Source organism: Podarcis raffonei, chromosome 11 (genome assembly GCF_027172205.1).
Source record: "Podarcis raffonei isolate rPodRaf1 chromosome 11, rPodRaf1.pri, whole genome shotgun sequence".
Taxonomy (NCBI): Eukaryota; Metazoa; Chordata; class Lepidosauria; order Squamata; family Lacertidae; genus Podarcis; species Podarcis raffonei.
Window position 1 is genome coordinate 55,886,063 of NC_070612.1, and position 21,605 is coordinate 55,907,667.

Consider the following 21,605-nt stretch of genomic DNA (forward strand, 5'->3'; position numbering starts at 1 on the left):
GCGTCCCCATATGGTGCACAAAGCATTGGTTTCACCTGTTCCTCACATTGTTTAGGTTTTTTCTTTTTGGAGTCTATGACAGGGCCTTTGCAGATGCCTCCAGAGCTTGCCTCTCCTGCAGAGGATGACTTGCTGATGCCCCAGGTGCCTTCTTCCAGAAGGAAGCGTCTTCAGAGGCAGAAAAAAAAGCGGAGCAGGGATGATGCTTACATCTCCTTGCAGGTAAATCATCCCTGGGCTCTGATGATGTTTCAGACATCACCTTGGACCTCTCCAGGGGTCAGGGTGAGGCTGTTCCGGGTCTTTAGGGATCATCCTGGATAGCTCAGCTGGTCAGCGTATGGTGCCGGTAATGCCTAGGTTGCAGGATTGGTCCCTGTTTGGGACAGCTGCATGCTCCCTCATCACTCTACCCGGACACTGAGGTCCAGCGCCGAGGGCCTTTCTGGTGGTTCCCTCACTGTGAGAAGCCAAGTTACAGGGAACCAGGTGGAGAGCCTTCTCGGAAGTGGCACCCGCCATGTGGTACACCCTCCCACCAGATGTCTACTACCAGACTTTTAGAAGACATCTAAGGCAGCCCTGTTTAGGGAAGCTTTTAATGTTTGATGCATTACTGTATTTTAATATATATATTTTTTTGGACGCTGCCCAGAGTGGCTGGGGAAGCCCGGCCAAATGGGCGGGGTACAAATAGATTATTATTATTATTATTATTATTATTATTATTATTATTATTATTATTATATTGTGGGAGAGTGGACTAGATGATCCTTGGAGTCCCTTCCAACCCCACTATTCTATAAGTGGTAATTCACTATGATGGGAATGTTAGACGCAGGGCTGCCATCATCCCCTCAGCTCACTAGGATCCCAGGGATGGGGACATGTGGACCACTTGCACAGCTCCACATTTCAAATGGAAATTCCCTGAGCAATAGAACCTGAAGCTGGTATGCAGGAAGCTGGCCCGGTGGCAGCTTTGTTGGGACTACTTTAGGGTTTCTGGCCAGCGTTGGCCCTGTAAATTTACACATCATGGTAGCAACACGAGGCAGGGCATCTTGCCCAAGCGGGAGCCGGCAAGCAATAACTCAATACCTCTTGCCCATATTTCCATAAAAATATCTCCCTTGAAAGCCTGGCTAAAAGGTTATCTAGATGGGTCAGTGGCTTTGTGCTTGTGGGAAGGATTTTTCCCAATGTTTGGGATTCCTGTGGCTTTTCAGCCAGTGGCTCGGAATACAGCAACTCAAAAGCCAGTTAGAGAGCTACCTGTGGTAGCCTGAAAGAAGGTTAGGAAGCAGCTTGCATTGGGACGTATGGTGGGATCCCCTTGATTCTCCTTCTATTCCCGATTTTCATTTATCCCCATTGGGGATCGTCCCTAAGAAAGCCCCATATAATTCCATCTGATCCATATTTATCGCATCCCAAAGGCACCTCAGTGAATGATGCTATCCCTCCGGAATTGTTCCGTGAAATATGCATCTTTGGATCAGGCAGTTGAGCTTACCAACAAATTGGAGGAGGTGCCTTGTTGGCATTATGCGATATTGAATCGGCTGTTAGGCTGCTGCCGGTTCACCTTCAAGATTTTAAGTAGTTAGGCTTTAATTGGATGGTCCTTATATTGATAAGGCGATGCCGGTGGGTTGCTCAATAGGCTGTGCAGCACTTGAGTCCTTTAGCGCCTTTCTGGATTGAACATTCCGAGTCAAGACTCGTTTAACTGGGGGTATCGTTATGTGGATTATTTTACTGGCTGGTTCATGTGACACCAGCCACTGCTTAGGCTAACTGGACGCCCCTTTATTCCCTGAGGAGCTGGGTGTTCTGTTGGCAGTGGAGGACAGTGGCTCCTACTGCCCCTTTTAACGTATTTGGGGGCTAGCTGGATACCATTGCTCAAACATCTGCTTGCCTGTGGAAAAGCTGTTTGCCTTGAAGGACGTTATTCTTGTAATACTTCCTCTGAAGCAAGTGTTGCTTTGTCAGATCCTATCGTTCCTAGGTCAGTTAAAATTTTGCATGCAGGGTGGTTGCTCCAGGCTGCCCCTTCCATTCCCGCTTGGCCAGGTGGTCTCATGGCCCGGGGTCCCTTCATCATCATGTACAGTGGCCTTGAGCCTGGCAGGGCAAGGCAATCACATGTGACCTAACTTTTCTCGAGTTTTCCCCATTGTAGTGTCAGCGCACATCTGGACTGAGGAGTTTAGGGACCGTCGGGTCTGTCTTGGTCTGATAACCAAGCAGTGTGAGAGTCCTGGCAAAACGGTCCTCATGCTCTGGCAGAGTCTTCGCACTGCTTAAGGTTTAATATTGCGTTTCTGCTCGCTTTATTTCGGGATCATCTAATGTTTTCGCTGTCGCTCTATCCCGTTTTTTCAGTTGGAGAGCTTCAGATCCTGGGCTCTGGATGCCCAGCTATAGCCGGATTTTTCCGGAGCTCCTGTGGCACTTGGCAACAATTAATAATTATGAGGAGTAGTAGCTTACGTTTCCCCATCCGCTTTCAGGCCTTATGAGAAGGCCTGGACTGATTTCTTAAAATTTAGTTGGCAGTCCTCGGCCATTCAGAGGAACCTGCCCCCATCTTCTGAGCAGGACCTGCAGTAATTCGCCCACCTGCTGCAGATCGGATACACTGTTAAAACTATCAGAATTCAGTCTGCTGCAATGTCTGCTAGAGTAAAGCTTTAATTTTCAGAGACCCTTCTAAAAGTGTGTCGTGCGCAGGGTCTCGGAAGGTTGGAATAGGCTCCAACCTTCACAGGACAGCAGGCAGGAAGCCGGTCAATCTTTGACCTATGCAGTATCCGCAACAAGTTAAGACTTGTCGACTGGTTCAAGATCAAGACGAGACTTCTTTCAGTATTCCATTGTAATTTTGGTGTACTGAGGGTTGGGGAAATTGTGTTGGAGCCAGCACGGGGCTGAGAGTTTGGAGGCTTATTGGATTTGAATTGGATTTGATATCCCGCCTTTCACTCCCCTTCAGGAGTCTCAAAGCGGCTGGCATTCTCCTTTCCCTTCCTCCCCCACGGCAGGCGCTCTGTGGGGTGGGTGGGGCTGAGAGACTTCAGGGAGGTGTGGCTGGCCCAGGGTCACCCAGCGGCTGCATGTGGGGGAGCGGAGACGCGAACCCGGTTGCCCAGATTGCGTGACTGCTGCTCTTGACCACTACACCACACTGGCTCTGCCTCAGGACTTTTCCTTATCTGCGTTGGAGCTTGTCATAAGTGTCTGGAGCTCTAAGTCAGACCTAGTGAGCAGGTTTACCACCATCAGGCTTCCAGTCACAGGTGAGGTGGGCCCTTGCCCTGTTATTGGATACCGGAAATATTTGGCTTTTCGTTCCCTTGGGGGCTGGCTCGATCTTAGTGCACAGAAATGGGTTCCGGTTCGACAGGCATCTAATTGCTCACGTCGTGCGCCAGTTATTGCAGCCTGCGGCTTGCCTACCGCTGAACACGCCTCATTCAGCCCGGTTAAGGATTTGAGGAAATTCTTAGCAGTGAGGCCCTCTGGGGGGGGATCCACTGTTCATTCATGAAAATGGTCGTCCCTTGGCACGGCATCAGTTTTCCAAGGTAATGCGTAAGGTTATTTCTGCTTGTGGGGTCCCGGCTTATGGTTTTGCACCCCATTCCTTTCGCATTGGTGCTGCTACAACAGCAGCCCATTGGGGGTTGTCGGCCCACAGGATTAAGGACTTGGGCCGGTGGAAGTCTGATGCGTTCAAGGGTTACGTGCGGAAGAGATGCTGAATTATTGTATTGATGTGTGCTTGTTCTCCACCCTGTAGGTCTCGCTCCAGTCCGTATCTGGATTGTGGGGCACAGCATCGTTCACTGGGCTGGCATCAGAGCGAGGCAGTCTGGAAGGGGACCGGATCTTGGCTTCCCACAGCACGTACAGGTGTCGTGGATATCCAGACGGGGAATGCGGTGGAGTGAATTCATCCCACTAATTAAGCGGAGGGTGCTTTCACATGGTCCCCCTTTGGCAATTGTGGTGCAGTTGGGGGAGAATGATATAGCAAAGGTTGATTGCTATACTTTGCGCTCCACAATTCAAAGAGACTTGGGGGAGTTGGTGACCTTAATACCTACCGTTAAAATATTTTGGTCACAATTGCTGCAAAGGAGCAATTGGCTGGGCATTTCTCAACCCAAGGCTGCTGAAAGGGCCAGGAAGCGAATTAATTCCGCAGTGAGCAAAAGGGTAACGGAATTGGGTGGGTTGGTGATTTACCACCCAGATATTACCTTCAAGGCTCTGGCCCTTTACCGCAATGATGGGGTACATCTTTCCGAGCTGGGGAATGATGTCTGGTTGGATGCGGTAATTGAAGGGTTGAAGAATGGGTTGGGATTGTGAGTGGTTGGCGGCGAGCATAAAGGGCTCGATTGGCGGTTAGGCATTGGTTATAAATCTGGTGGAGGAGGGTTTAGGATAGGCTGGGCCTGCCCCTCCATGGTTGCTGCGGAAAGGGAATTCCGTTAAAGGAATCCTGGGGCTTGCCATCTTTTCGTCCAATCCCTGGAATGGGACTAGGGCCGGCAAGCCTTCAGGGAGCAGGCGGGTGAGAGTTGAGGGTCTGTGTCTCAGCTCCAATTCTTCCCCGACTTGCTTTCCCCCGCACTGTCTTTCGGTGGTGCCCGGAAGTCAGTTCTGTCCCCAGGCGGGGGGACAGATAGTCTTAACCAATGCCTAAACAACCACTCACAGTTTGTATTTTAATAAAGTTGTGGCCAAAATCATGCCAAAAAATCTTAAACAAAAAATTACGTGTCCGTTGTGAGTTATTTTGGGGGGTGGATTGGGGACCTCAACACGCAATTGACATATTTGCCACAAGCTTGGGAATGCCACAGTTGCTTGCCATGTGATGCCATGGAGGAAATGTCTAGAAATGGCTGTTACCAATGCTGTCAAGCTTCAACTTTAGGACAAAGCTCCACCTCTACCCCACCCAGAGGCAGAGCTAGATGCTCTGGCACCCAGAGCGGCGTGCACCCGGGGGCGGGGCTAGCATCCCAGAGGGTTGCCGCGCACGTCCCAGGGGGTACACCATCTGCAGCGTCCAGGGGATTGCACCCGGAGCAGACCACACCCACCACACCCACCTTGCTCCGCCTCTGGCCGCACCTCAGTCAGATGAACAGCTGGGCCCACAAATGCAGCCGGATTGCTCACTAGCTTTTTTAAAGGGAATGAAATAACTCACATAAAGAGGCAGATTTTCCCCAAAGACCATTAAGACCAGAGTCAAAAATTCCCCTAAATGCACCCACAGAACTCATGCCTCTCAAGAGCAGCTGTTGAGGGAAAACAATTGGGAAGGGCTGGTGAGGTTGGTTGGTTTCAGATACACCCCGCTTTGCATTTAAAAGTCCAAGGTGGTTAACCGTTCAAATAAAAGTCAAGGTCTTTGGGGAACTCTCTGGCTCGCCGCTGTTGGAAACAAGATGCTCAACCAGGTGAATCCTTGGCCTGTTTCATCAAGTCTCTTTCCAAGTTTCCATAACTGCAGGCATGGAGTTTGTTTTGTTTTATTTTCAGTGCTATACTAAGTTTGCACGGTTTTGCTCAGGTCCTAATGCAGCTATAGCCATCCCAATAAATGTAATGCGATGTGCTGAAATCAGGAGGTAATTTCAGGGTAGAGTCTGAAATAGCTTGGCTCCGGTATCATAAACGCAAAGAGATATTTAACTTCTGCAATGTGTTTAAGAATGCAGGATGTTAGCGTGCATCCCCCTAGAAAAAGGGAAATTATCTAATAAAATAATGCAGACAGGCTATTGTTGACAATGATTCATCGACAGCTTGATTTATAATTCAGTTTTCAGGCAATTTATCAGATTAATATTAAAAAGAATGATACATTTCCTTACTTTTCTAATGCGCTTTGGGCTATTCGTTGCTTCTCCTTTTTTTCCCGTTCTTTGTGCTTCTTAACCCGAATCTCCCACATTCCTCTGATGGCCGCAAAGTCTAATATGATCACCTGATGCCCCATGTTGCTGACATTAAGATTCTCCTGCAATAACAATTTTATTAACATGGCATCATTATAAGGAAAAAGAAGCTGATGACTTAAAGAAAAGAAGATAATATAGTTAGGCATAGGCATACAATCCTTTCAGTCCTCCATTCAGATGAGGACATGACAATCAAACCAAAACAGAAAATTATTAGAGTTAGTATTTGCAATAGTTTTAATAATCCATATTCCTCTCTGTATTCATCACTTTCAGTCAGGGCCGTCTTTAGCATATGTGCTGCCGGGGTGCAAAGATACGCCCAGTGCCCCCAAATTTAGTTTAGCCGCCCCCAGATTTTTTTTTGGGGGGGGAGAACTCAAGGTTGTTGACCTTTCTGTGGGGAGGAAAATCGCTCACCTGTAACGATGACGCAACAGAAATAACTGCTTTTATTTCCTGACTTGTCGGAAATATTTGATGCTATGGAGTAACAGAGCGACAGAGGAGAGGGGCTCCATTGCTTTTCACTGCCACCGATCAAGAGGGACCAGTATACGGTAGGTATACATTTGTCACCCCTCATAATACATTTGGCACCCCCCGTAAACGGTGCCTGGGTGCACCGCACCCCTTGCACCCCTGGGTAAAGACGGCCCTGCCTTCAGTACTGTTTCCATCCTGCCGCAGTGTGGTTTCCACCAAATAATATGTTATTCATCTCTCTGTCCACTATTTAACATGGGTTACTGAAATATACTCAGAGTCGCAAAGTGATTTCATGCTCTTTATTCAGCTCATAGTGGTGAGGAGGAATGAATGAAAGTCCCCTCAAAGTATCTGCTTTATATACATTATTTACACAATGGGCTGCACATGATTGGCTAATTCCGGAATTCTACTGTAAGCCAATCAGGTTGTGGATTCACTTCTATCTGGAGCATGATTGGGTAGTTCCTGCCAACCAATCATACTGCTGCATTGTTCTAGGACCAATCAGACTGCTGCATTCTGAATCCTATTGTTCTAGGACCAATCAGACTGCTGCAGTTTGGATCCTATTCAACTCAGTACATAACAGTTACGTAATTTATGAAACTTGTTACATAACCTGCATTCATTTCAACGTAAAGGAAATCCCTTTTGAACTCTTTTGTGCTCCAGAATCTCTCCCCATGGAACTCAGCTTTCATCTGGGGTTTTTGAAGCAGACTTTCTTAAAATCCATCATCCAGCTATGTCTTTAGAACTTTTTTTGCATCTCTTTGAAGGGACACGGAGAGTGGCCTGTCACAGCTTAACACTCTTTGCACTGAGCACCATTTTATAACTCTGTTAATTTTTGGAACTGATAGCAGTAAAGCACTTTTCTGGCTACAATTTAAAATATTAGTGCCCCCCCTTATATATATATATACTGTATACAGTGGTACCTTGTTTCTCAAACACCTTGGGACTCAAACAACTTGGAACCCAAACACTGCAAACCCGGAAGCAAGCGTTCCGGTTTGCGAACTTTTTTTTGGAAGCTGAACATGTTCCATTTTGAGTGTTACGCTTCCGATTTGAGTGCCACACTTCCGTTTTGAGTCTTACACTGAGGTCTGTCTGTTTTTGCTATTTTTTTATGTTTTTGCAGCTTCTTTGTTTTGTTTTTGTGACTGTGTGGAACCCAGTTCAGCTACTGCTTGATTGTGTGACTGTTTATTGCTTTCATTTTATGGATCAGTGGTCTTGTTGGATAGTAAAACTCATGTTAAACTGCTGTTTCAGGGTTGTTTTTAAAAGTCTGGAACGGATTCATCTGTTTTGCATTACTTTCTATGGAAAAGCACGCCTTGGTTTTGGAACACTTTGGTTTTGGAACACTTTGGTTTTGAATGGACTTCCGGAACGGATTAAGTTTGAGAAACAAGGTACCACTGTATAATGAAAATAGGAGGTGCTGTAGCTCAGTGGTAGAGCATCTGATTTGCATCCGGATGATTCCAGGTTTGATTCCGAGCATCTTCAGGTAGGGCCGGGAGAGAACACTGCCTGAAATTCTGAAGAGCTCATGCCACTCCATGTAGACTGTCCTGAGCTGGATAGACGAATGATCTACCTCAATATAAGGCAGCTTCCTATATTCTTATGGGTATGGTCAATGCCTAGGCAGGCAGCCTTCTGAAAACCACATGCATAAAGGTAAAGGGACCCCTGACCATTAGGTCCAGTTGTGACCGACTCTGGGGTTGCGGTGCTCATCTCGCTTTATTGGTCGAGGAAGCCGGCATACAGCTTCCGGGTCATGTGGCCAGCAAGACTAAACCGCTTCTGGCGAACCAGAGCAGCACACGAAAACGCCGTTTACCTTACCGCTGGAGCGGTACCTATTTATCTACTTGCACTTTGAGGTGCTTTCAAACTGCTAGGTTGGCAGGAGCAGGGACCGAGCAACGGGAGCGCACCCCGTCGCTGGGATTCGAACCCCCGACCTTCTGATCGGCAAGTCCTAGGCTCTATGGTTTAACCCACAGAGCCACCCGCGTCCCTAACCACATGCATGCCCACGTATAAATAGAAGGCAAGCTAGCACAGGATGGGCTATGACTACCATACTCTATCCTGCAAGGGACATTTTAGAGCAGCTTTCCCCAACCTGGTGGGGTGTTTAGAATCACAACTCCCATCAGCACCAAGCAGCATGGCCAGTGGTCAGGAATGATGGGAGTTGTAGTCCAAAAGTATAGAGGGCACAAGATTGGGGGAAGCTAGTGGGCATCCTCGCGAGAAAGTCAAGGACACTCCCATAATGAAGACTAATTCTCGTGTCACTTCTGTATGATACGCTCCCACTGCATGGGAAAGGGCAGGTATAAATCACGAATGTGTACCCCGACCTCCTCCAGTTACAAGCCTTTCATTTTGTTTTCTACCACCCGTGCTTCCACCTTCTGACTCATGTACGATTTATCACCTGCATCATCTCCCATAAATACCCAGCTCCGTGCTGGCAAAGGAAGAGCTCGCATTACGTAGATGTGAATAAGGCATATTTGGATAAATCCTTCCTGCCTAGCTGCTCACGCTATGGGGGAAACTGTCAGAAAGCACACTGCTGATTTATGACGCCTCCTCTCTCGATGAGCTTTTGCCACACACAGCTCACAGGATTCGGGTGGAAGGGCATTTAGCTGCAGTTTCTGCACGACTCTATACTATATCTGTTGCTGGCGAAGCCCATCTTTCCTGAAGGCCGCCTTCTTTTGAATTATTTTTGAGGTCACAGGCCACCTTTCGTAGATGATACATCGTTGTTGTTTCACTCAGCTTTATGATCTATTACTCAGAGAGATCATGAAAGTTGGTCTCTTTGGCAATACACTATAAAAAGAAGAGGGTCTCGGCCAGAGAAGAAACAGTCCAATACTGGGGAAAGGGGAGCTGATGAGTAATTTACAATAGTATCTCCTGTGACAAGCTCCGCATGTTGGAGTCTATAGTAGCTGTAGCAGGTAATCCTAGCTTTGTTGTTGTTGTTGTTTAGTCGTTTAGTCGTGTCCGACTCTTCGTGACCCCCTGGACCAGAGTACGCCAGGCACTCCTGTCTTCCACTGCCTCCCGCAGTTTGGTCAGACTCATGCTGGTAGCTTCGAGAACACTGTCCAACCATCTCATCCTCTGTCGTCCCCTTCTCCTTGTGCCCTCCATCTTTCCCAACATAGGGGCTTTTCCAGGGAGTCTTCTCTTCTCATGAGGTGGCCAAAGTACTGGAGCCTCAGCTTCAGGATCTGTCCTTCCAGTGAGCACTCAGGGCTGATTTCCTTAAGAATGGATAGGTTTGATCTTCTTGCAGTCCATGGGACTCTCAAGAGTCTCCTCCAGCACCATAATTCAAAAGCATCAATTCTTTGGCGATCAGCCTTCTTTGTGGTCCAGCTTTCACTTCCATACATCACTACTGGGAAAAGCATAGCTTTTACTATATGGAACTTTGTTGGCAAGGTGATGTCTCTACTTTTTAAGATGCTGTCTAGGTTTGTCATTGCTTTTCTCCCAAGGAGCAGGCGTCTTTTAATTTCGTGGCTGCTGTCACCATCTGCAGTGATCATGGAGCCCAAGAAAGTAAAATCTCTCACTGCCTCCATTTCTTCCCCTTCTATTTGCCAGGATGTGATGGGACCAGTGGCCATGATCTTTGTTTTTTTGATGTTGAGCTTCAGACCATATTTTGCGCTCTCCTCTTTCACCCTCAATAAAAGGTTCTTTAATTCCTCCTCGCTTTCTGCCATCAAGGTTGTATCATCTGCATATCTGAGGTTGTTGATATTTCTTCCGGCAATCTTAATTCCGGCATGGGATTCATCCAGCCCAGCCTTTCGCATGATGAATTCTGCATATAAGTTAAAGCAGGGAGACAATATACAGCCGTGTTGTACTCCTTTCCCAATTTTGAACCAATCAGTTGTTCCATATCCTAGCTTTAGCAATACCTATTTACACATGGAGAATTTACTGGGCCTGAATCAATATGCTTGTGTTTAACAGATTGAGCTAGAATCATGCCAGTGCCTCTCCAATGGCTACCTGAGATTTACAAAAGGAATGAGTCAATGCATCAGCCATAACTCAGGGCTGCTGCAAAATCCCTTTCTGCTTTCCAGAGCATTTTCAAAGCAGCTGCTACCATCTGCACAACGGCTAGATCTGAAGCTGCTTTTTTTATTATTCAACAGTCACTGCGTGCCACATTAGTGTTACTTATATTTCCAACATTATTCACAGTTTCAGGCTTCAGAAATGGAATTTTTATTATTTGCACGTCTCATCGGTCCTGGTTTCCTGGTTTGGTTTATGTATTTGTTTTGCGGAAACCAATACAATTTACATATTTCCCCTCCATTTATTTTACTTTTACAAGGAAGCCTGCGGACCCAGTTCTGCCAGAAATGTTAGGTGTGCTGAGGTTCGACTGAAACTAATGTGCACAGTTAACACATTCTCAAGATGAATCTTCTGTTGAAATGTAGTTTTCGCAAACTGTACATCATCGCAGCACTCATTAACTAAAAGCTCATCTAGGCTTCCTTTTGTGTTGTGTTTCAAGGCACAGGTCCACACTTTAAAGCTCTGTGTCTGAGCTCTTCCCTCCTATCCCAGCACTTTTCCCATGAAAACTCGCTCTGTGTCTTAGAAAACATAGATTTGATAGGTTTCTAAGTATCATGCTTTAGCCTTTTCCACAACATTCCTCTGAAGTGTTCCTTTCTTCCTGCACCTAGAGCTGCCGTACATCCAGATTTTCCTGAACATTACTCAGATTTCAAAGGCGGAATTGACGTCTGGGGGGGGGATTTCCGAAAGGTGGCACTTAGGCAAGTCAATTGAAAAATAGCCAATATCAAGGTCTTTTTGAAATATGGCAACCGTACCTGCATGTGGCTTCCCAGAAAAGTTTAAGTCTGCTCTCAGTGCCAGCCTGAAGCACAGCAACAAATGCCACCAAGATGGTTTGACATGAGGTGCATAAGAGTAACAGACCTGTGTCTCATGTGAATATATCTGATTTGTTGGTTGCCGCTGTGATGCGATCATGGCTCCCTATCATAGTGGCAATGTATGCAAGCAGTAGGCACATGGGTTGTGTCACTTACACACTTTACAGTGGTACCTTGGTTCTCAAACTTAATCTGTTCCGGAAGTCCATTCCAAAACCAAGGTGCACTTTCCCATAGAAAGTAATGCAAAATGGATTAATACGTTCCAGACTTTTAAAAATAACCCAAAAACAGCAATTTAACATGAATGTTACTATCTAACAAGACCATTGATCCATAAAATGAAAGCAATAATCAATGTACCGTACTATAAAATAAATGAGACAGTATTGTAGATGATAAAAATAAAAAAATAAAAAAATTCTTACCTGAAATTGATGGTGGTCATTGTTTGGATGGGGGGCTTTTATCCGTTTCCGCAATCACACAATCAATCAATCAGTAGCCGAACTGGGTTCCACACAGTCACAAAAACAAATTAACCGAAAAAGCCTCAAAAACAAAAATGCAAAATAAATAGCAAAAACAAAAGCGCCAAATATGGTGGTACCTTGGTTCTCAAACTTAATCTGTTCCAGAAGTCCGTTTGACTTCCGAAATGTTCAAAAACCAAGGCTCGGCTTCTGATTGGTGCAGGCTCCCCGGAAATAATAGCCGACAGCCGCATCAGACATTTGACTTCTGAAAAACGATTGAAATGTCTTCGGTGTTTAGGAAGCAAAGCATTTGAGAACCAAGGTACCACTGCACAAACCAGCACCAAATCTCCATTGGGTAGGATTGCCACATTTATTCTGGCAAAATACAGGGCGAGGCAGTTGGGGGCGATTTTTTTCTTCTTCATCTGGTGCTGAAGTGACTTAAAAGCAATCCATTACAATCTATTGCGGCCTAACAGGATGGCCCCTCGGGAATTTGTTACACACACACATGTGCGCGCACAAACACATGAATTTGTAAATCTATCTCTGCTTGGCTACCCAGTCCTTAAATAGATTACCTTTCACACACCCTTTAAAACACATGCATTTGGACAGGATCCCTAACTTGGCAGAGAGAGAAGACCTGAAATACTGGACAAAACTGTATCAATACAGTGGTGCCTCACAAGACGAAATTAATTCGTTCCGCAAGTTTTTTCTTCTTGCGAGTTTTTCGTCTTGCGAAGCACCGTTTCCCATAGGAATGCATTGAAAATCAATCAATGCGTTCCTATGGAAACCGCCTTCAGACCAGGTCCGGGGACAGTCTGTCCCCCGACCTCTTCTGAAGGCTGGGGGGGGGGGACAAGGGCTTTTCTTCCCACCGCCAGCCTTCAGAAGGCTGTTCTGAAGGCTGGCGGTGGGAAGAAAAGCCCTTCTCCCCACCTCCCACCCCGCAAGCTCCGGGGACAGGAGGGCTTTCCTCCCGACCGCCAGCATTTTAAAAGCCCCGGGACAGCGGAGACTTCTCCGCTGTCCCCGGGCTGCCGCCCGCCAGCATTTTAAGGTCGCCCCGGGACAGCAGAGACGTCTCCGCTGTCCCGGGGCTTTTAAAATGCTGGGGGTTGGCAACGAACGCTTCGCTGCTGCCCACCAGCATTTTAAGATCGCCCCGGGACAGCGGAGAAGTCTCCGCTGTCCCGGGAAGGCAGGCGGGGGGGGCAAAGACTTCTTCTGAAGGCCGGCGGTGGGCGAAAGTCTTTGCTCCCGATGGCCAGCATTTTAAAAGCGGTCTGGGATAGCGGGAAAGCCCTGCTATCCCGGACCGCTTTTAAAATGCTGGCGGTGGGGAGCAAAGCCTTTCGGCCCCCGCCAGCCTTCCTGGACCTCTTCTGAAGGCCGGCGGGGGGCGAAAGGCTTTGCTCCCCACCGCCAGCATTTAAAAGAGGTCCCCAGAGATTTCCCTATGGGCTTTCTTCTTGCGAAGCAAGCCCATAGGGAAATTCGTCTTGCGGAACGACTCAAAAACGGAAAACTCTTTTGTCTTGCGAGTTTTTCATTTTGCGAGGCGTTCGTCTTGCGAGGCACCACTGTACAGGACGTAGCATTTTGCATTGAAATACAGGACAATCCTGTATTATATAGGACAGGTGTCAACCCTACATTTGGGACCACTGGTTCTGGCAAGGACGGTAGTGACATCCTCTGGGATATACAGTGGTACCTTGGGTTACATACGCTTCAGGTTACAGACTCCGCTAACCCAGAAATAGTGCTTCAGGTTAAGAACTTTGCTTCAGGATGAGAACAGAAATCGTGCTCCGGCGACGCAGCAGCAGCAGGAGGCCCCATTAGCTAAAGTGGTGCTTCAGGTTAAGAACAGTTTCAGGTTAAGAACAGACCTCCGGAACGAATTAAGTACTTAACCTGAGGTACCACTGTATGTCATGGTTGCAACTTGACAGGGTTCTAATGGAGGGAGGCCCACACCATTGTGTGAGCTTGTCTCTTTTCCCGCTTTTTTAGCTATAGCAGCCATTTTGTGTTATGCCAGGCTGCCAAAGCAGCCAAACTTTCATTTGCACCCAGGGCACTTTCACAAAATTCCAGATGTGCCCACCGGTCCCAAAAGATGAGCAACACATCACCTGTGGAAAGTTGTCATTTTCCTCATACACACAGTAGGCTGGGCTAGACTTTTGTAATAAGGTGCCGTACGCAAGACTAAAATTTGGTTCCTGCAAATGAATCTTCTCAATTATGGACAGTTTCAATTTTGTGCCCCCTCAGCTGGGTGCCCTCTGCAAGGGAATCGCCTGCAGCACCCTAAATCCAGTAGGGTTTGTATTCTATAACTCATCAAAGGAAATTATCTTATCGAGAAGGTTCTCTTTTATTGCTGTATTCTTTGCCCACAAAGTCTAAGCTCCTCTTGGGATGTTCATTAATTACGTCTTTAATTATGGATTAATTAGTAGTCAATTGAAAGTACTTTTTGTACTTCCCCTGCTCTCATAGCACTAATGTGTTTCCCATCGAACTTGATGGATGCTACTGTAGCTACACGCAGAGAGGGACTTATTGCAGACGTATTCCCCTTTCTCTTCACTGAGACGCCCAAATCATTCCGCAGACAGATTCCTCCTTCTGTCATGTGGCTGAAGCTCCGTCCTTCCTTGCTGACTTTACTTCATCTTACTCATCTTTATTTTATTGCCACGATATCAGTGTTTCGTGAATAATTATCATAATTACAACGAATGGTTTGATAGCAGCTTAGGAACATCTAAGGCTGTCATATGCTGAGTCAGCCCATTGGCCTCTCTCATTCATTGAGTCTCCAATGACTGGCAACAGCTCTCCAAGGTTTCAGACAAGGTTCTCTCCCAGCCATACCAAAACCAGAGGGTGTCTGCAGGCAAACATATACTCTGCTACTGAGCTCCAGTCCTTCCCCACTAGGCCTGGTCTTCACTCAAATAACAGGAGTGAGGAGCCAGGCCAGAGTCCATACCATTCAACTTTTTCGGATCCGAAACTGTGGAAAGTCAATTTGAAATTTACAGATTGCATATTATTGAAAGAGAATTATATGAAAATGATGTATAGATGGTATATATCTCCGGTTAAATTGGCAAAAATGTATAAAAAAATGAAAAGAAAGAGTGTTGGAGGTGTGAAGTGGAAGGTACATTTTATCATATGTGGTGGGATTGAAAAAAGGTACAAGTCTATTGGGAAGTGATATATAATGAGTTGAAGAAAATGTAGAAAATAACTTTTGCAAAAAAAAACCAGAAGCCTTTCTACTAGGCATTTTAGGTCAAGATATACCAAAAGAAAAGAGGACTCTATTTAAGTATGCCACTACAGCTGCGAAAATGCTGATTGCACAAAACTGGAAGACTGGAGAAATACCAATTAAAGAACAATGGCAAGAGAAGTTGATGAACTATGCAGAGCTGGCAAAAATGACAGTCAGACTACGAGAAAAAGACAACAGTGACTTTGAAAAAGAATGGGAACCATTTATATTATATCTGCAGAAACAAAGAAAGTCTGTAGACTTGATGGCAGGATTTAAATAAACATTCACATCATTAGTATTAGAAAATGTGTAGTAGACGACAGGGAAATAATATGGTGTACTTATTTTCATTTTTATGTTTTTAGGTTAGATGTTGTTGTATAAGTATACTATTAGTATTTGTTCTTTTAGGAGGTAGCAAGGTGGGCGAAAGGAGAAACAAACCAGAAGCGGAAGTTGGCAGAAGCCGAGGAGGGGAGGGAACAAGGAATGAATAGAAAATGTTATGGCTATGAGATGTATATAATGAATGAAAAGGAAAACTGAATAAAAATTTAATTTTAAAAAAAGGAAAACTCCCCCCCAAAAAAAAAACTTTTTCGGATCCAAAACTGGATCCTGTGCCTCATCTCTCACAACCCACGCTGTATTCAAGCCCTAAAAGGACCATAGCTCAGTGGTAGAACATCTGTTTTGCATGCAAAAGGTCCCAGCCATAGCTGTCAACTTACAGATTTGAAAATAAGGGACCAGCAGCCTTGAAAATAAGGGACCAGCAGCCAAAATAAGGGATTTTAGTCAACCAGTTAAAAGGGACCAGGTAATTTTGGAGAGCAGCGCCGGTTTTTAGCCCTTCGTTTCCAGAGGTTGCTGCTTAAGACACCAGCTGATGAAACACTGCAATTACCGTATTTTTTGCACCATAACAGTCACTTTTTTTCCTCCTAGAAAGTAAGGGGAAATGTCTGTTCGTGTTATGGAGGAAATGCCTACGGGTGGCATGCCTACGGATTTTCCTCCTCTAAAAACTACGTTCGTGTTATGGTCGGGTGCGCGAAAAATACGGTAAATAACTACAAGCAGCAACCACTTTTTGCGCAAAACGAAGTCCAAGCTACGAAGATGCTGCTGCAGTTCTGTATCTTTTCTCTCATGCTCCATCTGCAGCTCTCAATTCCATCAGGCGGGGCGGGAGGAGGGGGGGAATAGCGCCCAAAATAAACCCGCAGATCAGACCATCTATGCTAGTCTACCACTACAAATCTATGGGAGAAGCACTTGCGGTCCTTCCCTTGTAGCCCTTGGAACACCTGCCCGCGCCTCCGCCTCCTCCTCTTCCTCCTCTCTCTGAACTGCTCTCTCTGTGGTTGCCCTCGCTCTCCTCTCAAGGCTCCTCAGCAATTCATAGACCATGCCAGGCTGCCCATCTCATCTGGGTCCTTCGGCGGCACAGCCGCAGTACGGCCTAGCGGGAGCAGCGGTGACAGGCAGAGGGAAGGCCCCAGGCAGAGACGCTCAGTTTGGCGGCCGCGAGGAGGATGGCGGCGGAAGGGCCCGAGGCTCCCACCAGTGCCGGCGGGGAGGGGCTCCCGGGGGCCGAGGCTAGTGAGAGGAGGCCGAAGGGGGGCAGACTGGGCAGCCAAGCAACACAGTTGGAGCCTCCCTCCTCCCTGGCTGGCAGAGAGGGAGGGAGAGGAGCTGCTTCCTTTGAAATCAGGGCAATTTAAGGGACATCCATCAATAAGGGACAGCAGCGGGACATGGTGCTGGGATAAGGGACTGTCCCTCCAAATAAGGGACGCTTGACAGCTATGGTCCCAGCTTCCATCTCCGCCATCTGCAAGTAGGTCTGGGAACATTCCCAGTCGAAAACCCTGGACAGCCATGACCAGTCAGCATAGACAATATTGAGCAAGATGCCTATGGGAAACCCACATAAGCAGGACATGAAAGCAATAGTCCTCTCCTCCGGCTGTTCTCCAGAAACTGAGGCATGTTGCCTCCGAACCTGGAGCCCCTGATAACCCTATCTTCCACATCTGCCTCCAGCCTTAATATTTCCTCCCTGGAGGTATTTCGCCTTTCAACTAACATGCATGCTCTTCTTACAGCGATGGGCGCCAGGTGATAACTTGTTCATCTGCAACGTAACCTTTTGATCTACAGCAACACTTTCTCTCTCACACACAAATGTCTCTCAGCTTACCAGATCTGCTCTACGTCCATTAGATACCTGGCACGTGGCCTTCAGAAGCAGACGTTCTATAACTCTTTTAAACGTCACTCAAGATCCTGACACGCAACAAAGATAAATAGCCAATCTCCCAAAACTCTTTTTTTTAATATAGTAAATCATTTTCACTCCAACCTATGCCCTTGAGATAGAATAGTACAGTTTTTAGAAGGCAGGGGTTGTTTTGTTTTCCACAGTGGAGACATAGAGAATACTAGTAACTGCGGTCCGGTATGCTTTAATTTTTTTTAAAAACCAACAACCTCTCATTATATACATTGCAAGTTCAGGTCGGTGTAATGAATGTGTTCAGTTAGCTCATCATTGTATATGAAAAACCAAGTGGACCCAAAAACCATAATGTTTCAGGCTTAAACTTTATATATATAAGCTACGGTATATATTTCTTTCTTTCTGAATTTCTTTTTCTGTCTCTCTCTCTCACGCAAACACACACATTTTGACAGGCACTAAAACACTACTAGCACCATCAATCATCACTGATGACTTTGCATGTTTGATCCCCAGCAGATCAGAAGCACTGTAATCTCAAGAGCCAGCAAAACAGTCCACCACTTACCTACACCTAAGAGCACTATTGTTCTGAGCTCCTCGGTGTACCTGTGTGGCAAGAAAACTGGAAACTCTGAGGTTGTTTACAGCGACAACATAGCCCTTGGTCAGTCCAGTATCTCTATTTGTTTAAACTTGCCAACGTGACTGGCCTTCCAGATTTGCTAATGTTCTATATTTGTAATGTGCTAACATGATCTGTGGTTCGAAAGCAGCCATGGACATGATAGAATATCAGCTCTGCAAAGCTCCGTTCAGATAAAAGAAATGAACTTTTAATAGGCTAAGCATCTTAACAGCACTTCGGCGAAGGTGATAAAAACAACATTCCTTTGACCTGTAGTCCCAGCGTTATTTAAAATCACACAGAGGTGCCAGAGTGTTATTCCAGGAAGAAAGAAGCCAAGTTGTTTTTTGTTTTGTTTTTTCGATACGCGGTTAGAATTAGACTAATTTCCTTCAGTCTGGAGACCTCTTAATGAAATACGGAAATGAGAAGGAGAACTGAAAGTACCTGCAGCTGTCATGGCTACAGGGTGACCTGAGTGGTGCTGCAGAGCAGGAGTTGGGGAGAGGGACCTAGTCACAAAACAGTCTGGCCAGACACGCTCCCTGTTTAGAGGAAAAGGTGCCACTGCCCTTCTGAACTTGGCAGGTTCTCTGCTTCCTGATATAGTCGCAAAGAGGGCTCTCGGGAACAGGTCCAACTTTTATTTCCTGGCAGGCCTTCATCTGTGAGACAGCCACTTTGAAATGTATGTGAAGTAGCTGTGCCAAGAAGCACACGAGGACTCTCAGTAAACAGGTTGCCGGGGCTGTAACAGAAGGCTGTTGCAGAAGGCTGCCACCGTTGGCTGTGTGCTGAAGTGCCGTGCTTTTGCCCACTGCACAACAGGCAAAAAAGAAAGGGCTTTTGCCTCCTCCGTCACTGCATTTCTTTGCAGAGGAAAGTTGCGGCTGCTGATTTCAGCTTCTTAAAGGGTCGCAGACGACTCTGGGGTTGCGGCGCTCATCTCATTTTATTGGCCGAGGGAGCCGGCGTACAGCTTCTGGGTCATGTGGCCAGCATGACTAAGCCGCTTCTGGCAAACCAGAGCAGCACATAGAAAGGCCGCTTACCTTCCCGCCGGAGTGGTACCTATTTATCTACTAGCACTTTGCCGTGCTTTCGAACTGCTAGGTTGGCAGGAGGTGGGACCGAGCAACGGGAGCTCACCCTGTCGTGGGGATTTGAACTGCCAACCTTCTGATTGGCAAGCCCTGGGCTCTGTGGTTTAACCCACAGTGCCACCCGCGTCCCTTTCAGCTTCTTATTCAGCTGTAAAAGAGCCAAAAATAGGCACAGTGCCATGCATGCAATTAGCACTTGTATGAATTCCTGTTTTTATAGTCATTAGGAAACTTGAGGCCCCACAATATGGATTTGGAACCCAGCCTGAAGGGTACAGGGAGCTTTAACCCTCCGATCCCCACTGTGTTCCCCATCTCCCATGTCTGCTATTGGCAATAGAATCAGTTACTCTGAGCAGAGTAGTGAGAATGTCACCAACCACCAGCTAACCTTTGGCCTCTTTCATTAGACAAGGAGCCGAACATACGAGGAGGCCATTGGTGTCGCATCAAATTCTAGCCTTTCATCCCAATCAACTCAGTAAATCAGCCGAAATGTCTTCCACTGGATCATGGCTTCTGTGCATTCCCCTCTTCCACAGCAACATGAATCAATATGAGCCACTTACTACACAAGGCTAAAAGGTCATTCTGGTTTTTATTTTTTAGAAGGCTCAGATGCAAGTTTCTAGCCTTCATGTTTGCAGAGGTAAGTTTGATGGTTGTGCATCTGAAGGATTCCGTAACCCAGGAGGCAAAGGGTGGCGAGGGGGGGAGAGAGGCTCATTTGCAGATCTCGTTATTTTTGTTTATTTCTTGATTTCTAAGGGTTGATTTATTATTTTGAACATTCAGACAGTCTGGGTCAGCCAAGGAACTATGATTATGGTTTCAAAGCTGAGCTTTCAAATTACTCGAAATGTACAAAGGTCATATTGCCTCAAATGAGCTTTTCTCATGTATATTTGAGAGTGAGCACTTTCCTCTGGCGACTGTATGTAAACTGAGACTAATGATAATGCACCACTTCAGAAATTGCACAGAGAGCATCGCACTGTCAACTATATTATGCTACTGATAAAGTTCCATAATTACAGGATTGATAGATTGATTTTTGTCAACATAACAGGGCAAACTAGTTTTATGTTCTGCTTTCACCGTGATTAACTATAAATCCAAGTCCAGCATTTTAAGCAATGAATTTTGAATTTGAGTCAAAAGGCAGGGGAGGGAGATCACAGATAATAGGATGGTCAATGTTTCACTCAGCTTTTTTAGCTGTGCCTTTCACAATGGCTCTGTAAGTAGGAGTTCTCAGGGAAAGCCTTTCTCAGCAGAAAGAGAAATGTCATCACCTGACTGTCAAGCTACATTGAAAATCACTGTTGCAGCTGATTGAAAAGTCAGCAATCCACAGACCAAGCTTCCAAAGAATGTCCCTGATCATTATGATTACCTCACTAATTGCTGTGAAAATAAAGGTAAAGGTAAAGGACCCCTGGACGGTTAAGTCCAGTCAAAGGTGACTATGGGGTGCAGCGCTCATCCTGCTCTCAGGCCGAGGGAGCTGGCGCTTGTCCACAGACAGCTTTCCAAGTCATGTGGCCAGCAGGACTAAACCGCTTCTGGTGCAATGGGACACCGTGACGGAAACCAGAGGACACAGAAACACCGTTTACCTTCCCGCCGCAGCGGTACCTCTTTATCTAGTTGCACTGGTGTGCTTTTGAACTGCTAGGTTGGCAGGAGCTGGGACAATGCAACGAGAGCTCACTCCGTCAAGGGGATTCAAACAGCCAATCTTTTGATTGGGAAGCCCAAGAGGCTTAGTGGTTTAGACCACAGCTCCACCCACATCCCAAATAAACAATCACATAATCACTGATAGGTCCACCTGCCATTGTGAGGCTCAAAGCAATGAAGATGATGCCTCCCCAGCTGTTGCCATTGGCTGTGGGTTTCTTGTGATGTCACAACAGCACTTGGCAACTGAGTGGATGTAAAGGCAGGCCAAGGGGAAAGCCCTTTTCTGTTTCCAGCAGGACACACCTGGCAATGGATGTGACATTCAGCCCTGCCCAGGTTTCTTTCACTTGCAGGAGGCAAACTGGTGAATGGAAGGAGGCAATCCTCTGGCAGTGGGATGCTAGGGAGCGATAATAAGGTAAGTTTGCTTGCTTGAAGCCTGCTGGTATCTGTGATTAGAAGCTGGTGGACGTCTCATGATGGACCTAACAGTAGCTTCTGGCACCTTTTGTACCTCCATCTCTAATGTTTGAGGTAAAGGTAAAGGGACCCCTGACCGTTAGGTCCAGTCGTGGATGACTCTGGGGTTGCGGCGCTCATCTCACTTCACTGGCCGAGGGAGCCGGTGTGCAGCTTCCGGGTCGTGTGGCCAGCATGACTAAGCCGCTTCTGGCGAACCAGAGC

At 46.5% G+C, this 21,605-nt stretch overlaps 1 protein-coding gene across 2 annotated transcripts in view; it reads right to left on the reverse strand.

The window, feature by feature from the left end:
• The window catches only part of LRRC2 (leucine rich repeat containing 2), an 86,303-nt gene extending 67,615 nt beyond the window's left edge, over window positions 1–18,688 (reverse strand). The window contains exons 1-2 of one of the 2 annotated variants that reach the window (XM_053408221.1): window positions 18,580–18,688; window positions 5,904–6,049 (exon numbers count right to left, since the gene is read on the reverse strand). In XM_053408221.1, the coding sequence (XP_053264196.1) occupies window positions 5,904–6,028 (125 nt within the window). In that variant the 5' untranslated portion in view covers window positions 6,029–6,049; window positions 18,580–18,688. Of the gene's footprint in view, window positions 1–5,903; window positions 6,050–18,072; window positions 18,204–18,579 lie in introns of those variants that run through there. The other variant, XM_053408220.1, reaches the window with a different exon arrangement.
• Between the last annotated feature and the right edge of the window lie 2,917 nt (window positions 18,689–21,605).